This window comes from Cryptomeria japonica, chromosome 11 (assembly GCF_030272615.1).
Source record: "Cryptomeria japonica chromosome 11, Sugi_1.0, whole genome shotgun sequence".
Taxonomy (NCBI): domain Eukaryota; kingdom Viridiplantae; phylum Streptophyta; class Pinopsida; order Cupressales; family Cupressaceae; genus Cryptomeria; species Cryptomeria japonica.
The window spans coordinates 166977668-166987214 of record NC_081415.1 but is presented as its reverse complement, the minus strand read 5'-3'; the positions used below and the strand labels follow the sequence as shown (position 1 = coordinate 166987214).

Genomic DNA, 9547 nt, shown 5'->3' with positions numbered 1-9547 from the left:
TTATTAATATGAATTGGTTAAAAAAACTCATTATGGCTTAATTTGCCTGTTCGATGCTTTGGACCTTCGGAGTTAGAAAACCAAGAACAACCTACTCCTAGATGAGGTAGATAATTGTAAGTTGATTTAGATCTTGTAGAAAACTTGATCGACTTGTAATGATTAAATCAATTTGAGGAAATATTGTCGTTTCTGATTATTGTCTTGCAAGTTTAATTTCTGTATTCGCCTTTAATTATGAAATGGCATGTTTTGCTTTGTTTCGTAGGACCCTGTCATATGGATTGACTTGGGGTACCCATTTCAGTCCTCGATTCCGAGTTGACTGTTGTATTGTGGTAGTGTTGTTTTGATCATATCCTCCTTGTGTGTGAGTCGAATGATGATTGTGGTTGACCGTTGTTGGTCGGGTCTCTAGTTAGAGTACCGTCAGTAAATGATTACCCTTGAGTCGTGTTTGACCAGATGATTGTTTCTCTCTTCTTGAACTCCATTCGTCTGAACATGTGTATTCCTTGGTTTTGAGTTCGTCCGAGTATAGTCTAGTGTTGTATGGGAAAGTGGCTTTCGATTGGGGGCCGCACCCAAAGTGGCTGCTGGGTAACCCGTCGAAAGTGAGTCTAATAAGTGATAACCTTTAAGTAGATTAGAATGTAATCTCTAAGTAAGATAAATGTGCCTCACACATGAGACGAGTGCTATCATAGATTCGACATGCTGTGAGAAGGCCTGAAATGGCAAACCACCATCCTTGTCTTCACGAGAGGATGTGTAGGTCCACATGAGGCTTGGATGGACCGGAAGCTCGGATTAGGTTGCCAGGGTAACCCAGTGTATGGGACCGGACCTATGAAGACTTGCCATGGTAACCATACCAGGTTGTGTGATGACACTTGTCCCTACGTTCGCTAGTGTGTTGTTGTTATGTCCTGTTAGGAGTACCTTTGTGGGTCATCTTTTTGTCTCTACCCTTGTGAGTATCGGTTTCATGTTAGACCTTGGGTGGTGATGGCTCAGTTTTATGGATGCTCTTCTGGACCTTTGTTTTAGCTTGATTTATGTTCAGCTGGATCCTGTTCTTTTCAGGGATCGTTTATGTATTTATTGACCGAATGGTCGTTTGTATATTGCTTATGTATCGCCTTGATGGCTGGATAGTAATTGGTGTAACCTCTTGTATTCTTAACTTTATTAATTATCAGAGGGGTCTTGCAGTTGAGTAGACCCGGAGATGTAGCCCTTTAGGGGTGAACTCCGAGATCATTATGGTGTTATGTGATGTATTCTCTTATGTTTCCTTTATTCAGCTTTATCATGTATGATTAACTTATGTTAGAATGGTTAAGTGGATAATTGGAATTAACTATAAATGCTTATATTCAGTTCTTTCTTGAATGCCATGTTGATCGAATGCGTAAGTGGTTTGGATGAGATTTGTCGTAGATGCTAGTATGCAATCGTCCTTTAAAATGCAATAAGTTGGAATATGAAAGAATGTAACTTAGAGTAATGAATTATACTCAGTTGTTGTTAAGGAATTTAAATATGCTTGGAAAGATCTCTTATGTTATGATGAAATCCTAGTGTATTAGAATGTTAGATGTATGGTTTGTTAATTTAAATGAAAAGCTTGAATGAAGATTATGAATGGATCTTAATGATGAATCTTCGCTTGTGATTTATATTTCCCTCTTTTGAAAGGAATTATCCTGATTAAGAATTATCTCGTTATTAAGGTAATCAGCTTATTGGATTAATTGTGTGAGTTAAGTGAATTGTGAAATTTAAGTAATCTCGTTGGGAAACTCTTTAGGTGTTAGTTGATGTCTTCCGCTATGTAATCTGAATCTTTGATATCTTGTTGCATCTTATGTGTTGTAACTTTAAAAAAAAAAATTGCACTCTATTCTTGTGTTATGGCTTAATCCCTTCGGGGTTTCCTGGCGGGGCATTACAACACCACACAACACAACACATATATATTTTATTTTATTTATAAATAATTATTTATATACCTTTAATTGTATTTGTCAAGTGAATTCATGCACGTTTTTAAATTATATTTTATAAGGGTAATTTATTTTCATGGATATTTTGAATTGTTTTAAGATATTTACAATGATGTTAATTGGGGGCATGGTTATGTAGTGTGAATTGTATTCATAAAGTGAGTAAATTATGTTTTACTTAGGGTATTTTATGATTTTTTTGTGAATTGTTTTAGAAATGGTTCATAAAAAAATTTAGGAAAGGATTTGTGTTGTGGTTATATATGATAAATTTATTTTCAGAATCATCATTTGTAACTTTTGCCAGATTAAAATTAATGAATTCTTAAATAAAAGTAAACAATAAACAAAAATAATTCAAAAATGCAAAGAAAATGAGATAGAGACCTTAAAGAATGGTTGAATGGTCAACCATTCTTTAAGCTAACGAATAAACACGCGACCTTTAGGAATAACCATGGCCACTGGCTATTCCCTTCGGTCTTTAGAAGGGGCTGTTAGCCCCTTCTGATAAATTATTTTTATTAAAAAATATATTTGTACATGTTACAATGCTTGACCAATATGCTTGGCCAAAATTTTACTAAAGAACTCATCAATCATCAATGCCTATCTCCATCTCTTATTGATCTAAATACAGAAGAAATGTCACTCCCATCATGTTGGCGATTTGGGTTGCGAGCTTGCACTATCTGCTACAACCTTCTACCCTATCATACCAATTTAACCGTAAACCAGTCTACCATTATATTTAAATATAACGTAGATAATAAAATAGATAATATAAATAATCTATAATCTATCTGGAAATCAAAAAGGTTTTAGGAGTCAAGAAAACCCAAAAAAATCCATCCCATTATTGTTCAACAATAGAACCATGCAAAAAGGATGGGAGCTATACAACAAATCTACGTTTAAATTAAATGTAGTAATGTCAGCTGTATAAAAAATTTATAGCTCGGTTTATGTCATGCATAATTTTCAACTTTATTTTAAAATGTAAAATAATCAATACCTGCCCAAGTACCTGAGATAATCAGAGATAATTTTTCTGAAAGAGAAGTATCTGTCAGAGAATTCAAACACCAACCATCTATCCATTAATTCTTATGATATCGATAACCTGAAGAATTACCTGAAAAAAGATTTTAACCTTCATTCAACTGTCATTTACTTGTCTTTATCTCTTCCTCTACTCTGTCTCCTTATTTGCTACTAACAAAATATAATACCAAAAAAAAGAGACTAGAACGAATAATAAATGAATAATACATGGACAAACTAGAGTGCACATTGTATACAATCTTTACAAGAAAAATAAAAAATTTAAAAAAAAACAAAAAAAAAACCAACTCTTAAAAAAAATTGAAAAAACAAAACACTTAGAAAGAAAAAAATTACAATGAAAGAAATAACAAAAAAACAGAATAAACTATTGACAGGAAAGGGAAAACCAATTAAAAAAACCTCACGTGTAAGTCAAACAAATCAAACAGTCTATGATTCCTGGCCAGACAAACAATTCATTAGTTTTTATTGTTGCTTCCTTATTTGTGATTCCTATTCATTTTAGCAAGACAAACAACCCATTAATTTTTAAAATAAAGATAATCTATACGAAGAATCACCTTAAAAAAAAATTTGCTCTCATTCAATTGCTATTCCTTTTATTACCTTTTTCTCTTCTCTCTTTTCCCCTGCTCTCTCTTTTCACCTGCTCTGTAGCTGAGCATTTTTCGAAGAGAACATTTACCACCATTTACCTACCAGCATTTTTGTCCAAGAACATGAACAAATCTATTAGAAATGAAAATAAATTAAATTAAAATAAAACCTCTTTGGATTGTATAAAAATTGAAAGATTAAATAAAATGATCTCTAAAGTGGTCAAACCTAGATTAATAATTGTCATAACAAGACAAACAACTTATAAAAAATATTAGGTGGAAAAAGAATTTTGCATGCAAAATTTCAGATCAAGGAATGTACAAACATACCCAAAGTCCAACATGTAAACTGCTGAGACGAACTTGAAGTTGAACATCGTATGATGATAGTAAACTGCTGAGACGAACTTGTAAAGATGTAGAAGTCCAACAGACCCTACCCCTTCTGAAATCCATGCAAAAAGGATGGGGGCAACAATGTAAGTTGTCAAGATGAGATATTTAATTGAAAGAGACCAACCTGAAAAAGCAAAAATACCCACCTGTAGACATTTGTTAGATCTACAAGAGTTTATAGAACAGGTATTTGTAATCATAACTTCCTCCCCATCTTTATTTCTCTGCATCTTATGACTACATTAGAATCTCAACCAAAGGGATTAAACTGGAAAAAGAAAAATCGCCAGTTATCTTCAAGCATTTTGTTGCAATAACACATAAATAAATATTAGTCAATTTATTGAAAATGAAAACAAATCAAATTATAACATGGAGTAAAAATTTGAAAGATTAATCTTCAGATATCGCTGGCTCTGTGAAAACAATGGCTTGGCGACTTTCAGATTATTGAATTTCCAAAATATGATTCTTAATCATTCAATAACATTAAGTTTTCTTACCACCGACTGCACTGAAAGCTAAGGAAATGATAAACAGTATGAAGCGAGGATCCGATGTGGGAGATTAATCAAACAGGATAAGAGATAGAAGAATCGATCTTCGTTTTTAGGGCAAAATCTTTATTTTTAGGGCAAAATCATCATTTTAAGGGCAAAATCTTTATTTTTAGGGCAAAATCATCATTTTAAGGGCAAAATCTTTATTTTTAGGGCAAAATCATCATTTTTAGGGCAAGATCTGCTATACTGTAACAGACAGCGAGGCCATATCAGATTTGATTTCAAATGTGACCTGTTTGCACGATATTCAGCGAACGACTATGTGCGATTTCCTGGACAATTGAACAAATTTCGACATGGATAATTTTGAGCCCGATTTTACCTGTGTGGTTGAGCCGTCAGTTCTGAGAAAGAGTGGAGGGTTTTGATCGAAGTAAGAGCATCTCCATGATCCAGGCAGCGGCTTATTCATCCATTGGCTTATTCATCCTTTCACTGCACTTTTCAAAGATCGTAGGCCAATCTTTTGCAGTTTGGGCAACGTGGCTAGGCTTTTTTTCTGTCTTCCACCTCGGAAAATTAGGGCACAGAAAATCAAATACAAGGAGGATTGTATTTTATGGGTATCATCCTTTCACTGCACTTTTCAAAGATCGTAGGCCAATCTTTTGCAGTTTGGGCAACGTGGCTAGGCTTTTTTTCTGTCTTCCACCTCGGAAAATTAGGGCACAGAAAATCAAATACAAGGAGGATTGTATTTTATGGGTATCTTCAAGCGAAGAAAAGTGTTTATTGCTGTTAATTCAGTGATCAGATATGGCTGATAGAGGACATTTGGGTTCATGGGCGGATGTGGGTTGGGAAGACCCGCCTTATGTTCCATAGTGGGTCTACACGAACGGCAGATGGAAGGACATGGCGATACAAGTAAACCGGAGCGGAAATAACAAGGTTTTTCGGCGAGCTTCAAAATACTTTCAAGGCTTCTTTGGGAACAGACGAAGTGTGGCATGGAGGGAGAATAACAATGGAAGGAGATTTACTCAAGGGCGTTTTAATAATGGTGCGAATCAAGGGAATTTTGAAAAGCAATTCAAGGGTTTTTCGAGAAAATGGTCTTTGGATCTGGGCAATCAATGAACGTTTGTTAGGGTTGTTGGCTTGGCAAATAAGGAGACTATGGCTAGGGTTTTTGTTTCTTCGCAACAGGTGGGAAATAAGGTAAATGTGAACCTCAAGGAAGCTAGTCCGGAAAAGGTAAGCAAGATACCTTCTGATCCTATTCTGCCGGGGGTTTCTTCATCACAGGTTTGGGCTCCTATCCCTTGTATTGATCTTTTGGGTTCCTATGTCGATTAGAAAGCGAATTGTTTACATACAAATGCTATTTCTGGAGAAATTTGGGGTGATCAAATTAGTTTGTTAAAGCTTTATCATAAATTGCAAAAAAGATGTGGGGATATTCATTATTTTCAATTATTATCTGCGAATGATTTTATTATTGTCTTTGGTTCTCCTTCTTTCAGAGATGAAGTATTAAGAACTTCGCATTGTTGGTTTGGAAAACATTTAATTTTAATTACGGCTTGGAAACCTTTTTTTGTTCCTTCTTGGTCTAGTTCAAAACTTATTCCTTTTTGGCTTGGTTTACCTAAAATTCCTTTTGAATTTATGAATCCAGATGTGCTTGAGAAAATTGAAAATACTATTGGAACTTTTTTAACATCTAAAATGGACTTTGTGGATGGGGAGGTTCTGGTAAAAATTTGTGTTCTTATTAGCCCTAACAATGTTTGCCCCCATACTTGTAATATCAAGTCTCATGATGGTATTTTGCACCAGTCAATTGAGAAATTAGATATGGAGCTTCTTAAGTCTCCTTTACTTTTGGATGCTCTGTTACTTATGGATTTTAAGAAAAACAAGCAGTTTGTTGGCTTTGTCCCTAAATCCGTTAATAAAGATAGTTTGTCGGTGGAACCTTCAGTTGAAGGATGTGGAAATGTCTCTTCGCATAAATTGGTAGAAACAGGTCACATTAATCTTGACAATAATTCATTGTGTCGTAGTTCTGGGAAACCAAATGATCACACTTCAGGTTCGGTCTCACTTTCGTCTTTATTGAAGACATTTTTTAATAACGGGAGTATAGTGGATGGTAATCCCCCGATGAATGGAGTAGATCATCCATTGATGATAGATTTCTCTAAGATGGCAAATAATCACACAAAGGGTAAGGACGACAATTTGTCTTCATGCACTCAAAAGGAGGTTTTGGATTCTTCAAAGAATGTGAATTTAGATAAAAATGTAGTGGTTGATATGGAAACTATTAAACAGGTACCTGCCATTGGTTTTCCTAATGATGCTTCTTTAGTTTAGGAAATTAAGAATTTGGTGTCTAATAATTCCCCTCTGAATGTTGAAATTAATATGGCTAATGAATCTTCCTTAGAGAATAGTAATCCGTCTAAGGTTGTCCCTATTATTATGCCAGATGAGAATCTAGTTCAGCAAGTAAATAATATTTTTAACAATCATGCACATCAAATGGATGAGGGTATTACTGATAGAGTTGTTTGTTCAATTGAGAATGATTTGGGGGGTATAAGCTCGACCCTTCCAATTTCTGCATCTGCTAATCCTTTTGCAGTTTTGGCTACAACAGAGTTCAGTTTTGAAGATAATCCATTTATCCTAGCTTCTCCAAAGTCATGCAAGAGTTTACCGATTGTCCAAACAACTCCGGTTTTTTCACCATCGGTGGTTTCTCTTAGGAGAGGTAGGCCTCCAAATAATCTTAAGACTCAAATGGAAATTGATGTTGGAATTCAAAAGACTTTGTCCCTTTCTCCTATTGGTGGGCAAGGGAGGCATTCGGTCTCTCTTGGTAGGCCTAAGAAAACATGCCTAACTCTTGTAAGTGTAAAAAGAAAGAGGAGTAAAAGATTTTTGACTAGTCCTTCTGTGACAAGATCAGGGCTATGAAACGTAATTTGCAAGGTTGCTTTGGGGAAAGCAAAAATTCTCCATTTAATGGGAAGAGGGGAGCTTCGGCCTCCCCTCGAGAACAATGAGAATTTTTTCTTGGAATGTTAGGGGCTTAGATGCCCCTAACAAGAGATGCTTAATTAAGTCCCAGACTGGCTTTTTAACATTTATGCTCTGTCAAGAATTCAAGGGAAGAGTAAGTTATGGGGTGAATTAAAGAGGATTTCTTCTCCCTTAAAACATGGTTCCTTTATTATCTTTGGGTTGATTTTAATGCTATCACTGATTTTGATGAGAAAAGAGGAGGTGTTTTCCCTAATAAAAGGATTATGGATGACTTTGGGGATTTCATTTCTAATATGAGCCTTTTTTATTGTAAGTCTCAGAATGGAGTTTTCACTTGGACAAATATGGGAAAGGATTTTTCTTAGACTGCTGAAAGATTAGATCGGTTTTTGTTATCTGAGAATTGGATTGATTCAGATTTTGAATTCTTTTCCTTTATTCTACCGATCTCGGGTTCTGATCATTTTCCAATTTCCCTTTCAGTTATTAAGGATAGGACTTTTTTTAAGTCTCCATTTAAATTTGTCTCAGGTTCTGATCATTTTCCAATTTCCCTTTCAGTTATTAAGGATAGGACTTTTTTTAAGTCTCCATTTAAATTTGAGCCCATGTGGTTTAAGGATTCTTCCTTTTTGCCTTTGCTTATGAAATGGTGGAATTCTGCTCCTTTTTGTTTTGGGTCCCGTATGTTTAAGATTGCTAAGAAGTTGAGTTATTTGAAATTGAATATTAGGGAATGGAATATCTCGCATTTTAAGAATATTTTTCAAAAGAAACAAAGGATTCAAGATATGATTGAGTGTCCTAATACTCATGTGCTTCAACATGGTATGGTGCCACAAGTTTTTGATGAATTCAAGTCACTAAAATTGCAGCTTGAGGAGGTGTTAGCTAGGGAGGAAATCTATTGGAGACAGAAATCTAGAGAGTTATGGCTTTCAGATGGTGACAGGAACACAAAATTTTTTCATTCTTCAACTAAGATTAAAAGATGTAAGAATAGAATATCTTGTATTCAGTGTCAGAATGGGAATTTATTGACAGAGCCAGAGTGCATTGCTTTAGAGGCAATTAGGTTTTTTAAGTCATTACTATCTTCAGAAAATGGAAATTTCAGCAATGATATTATATCTAATATTCCTCCTTTAGTATCTTTGGAAGACAATAAGATGTTGATGTCTCCCTTTTCCTTAGAAGAAGTTAAGAGTGTTGTCTTTGCCATGAATCCGGATAAAGCTCTGGGACCAAATGGTTTTACTCCTTTATTTTTTTAAAAATGTTGGGATTTTGTGGGAAATGATGTTTTATTGGCTCTTGAGGAAACTAGAAGAAATAGGTCTATTTTAGAAGAACTTAATACTACAATGATTGCAATTATTCCTAAAAAAGAGGATACTAAGACTTTTGTTGACTTCTGCCCCATTCCTTTATGTAACACTTTGTATAAGATATTTATGAAGGCGATTTCCCGGAGGTTGGCAAAAATTCTACCTAGGATCATTTCATTGGAGCAAGGTGGTTTTGTTCCCAAAAGGGAGACAACAGAGGGTGCAATTGTAGCACATGAGGTGCTACATTCTATTTCCACCCAAAGAACCCCAACCATGATACTTAAACTAGACATGATGAAGGCTTATGATAGAGTAGAGTGGGGGGCTTTATGTGTTGTTCTTGAGAAGTTAGGTTTTTCCAAGGCCTGGGTAAAATGGATTCGTGCATGTATTTCTTCTACAAGATTCTCGGTTTTAATTAATGGTTCTCCTTGTGGTTTTTTCACTTCCTCTAGGGGTTTGAGACAGGGAGATCCCCTTTCTCCCTTTTTGTTTATTCTCCTAGCTGAAGCCTTTAGTTGGGCTATTAGGGCTTCTAAAGAGGGGGTGCTTTGGAAAGGTATAAGGATTCATAATATTCCCCA

At 35.2% G+C, this 9547-nt stretch overlaps 1 protein-coding gene across 2 annotated transcripts; it reads right to left on the bottom strand.

Annotated features, from left to right (window-relative positions):
- Positions 1–3546: 3546 nt before the first annotated feature.
- On the bottom strand, positions 3547–5137 carry LOC131032498 (uncharacterized). 2 transcript variants are annotated; one of them, XR_009359559.1, is made up of 4 exons: positions 4958–5137; positions 4219–4296; positions 4007–4121; positions 3547–3772 (listed from the first exon to the last, which is right to left on the bottom strand). XR_009359559.1 is itself a non-coding variant. In XM_057963511.2 (3 exons), the coding sequence occupies exons 1-3, from the start codon at positions 5045–5047 to the stop codon at positions 3769–3771; spliced, it is 384 nt and encodes a 127-aa protein (XP_057819494.1). In that variant the 5' UTR covers positions 5048–5137; the 3' UTR covers positions 3547–3768. The 2 variants fall into 2 exon arrangements, 1 of the variants encoding a protein (XP_057819494.1); XM_057963511.2 differs by having other exon boundaries at positions 4007–4296.
- Between the last annotated feature and the right edge of the window lie 4410 nt (positions 5138–9547).

Bases quoted from the DNA above. Each gene is read 5' to 3' on its own strand.
- LOC131032498 (XM_057963511.2), bottom strand. From the start codon at position 5,047: ATGAATAAGCCGCTGCCTGGATCATGGAGATGCTCTTACTTCGATCAA. The intron at 4,297-4,957 runs GTAAAATCGGGC...CATAAGATGCAG, and splicing joins CTGACGGCTCAACCACACAG to AGAAATAAAGATGGGGAGGA.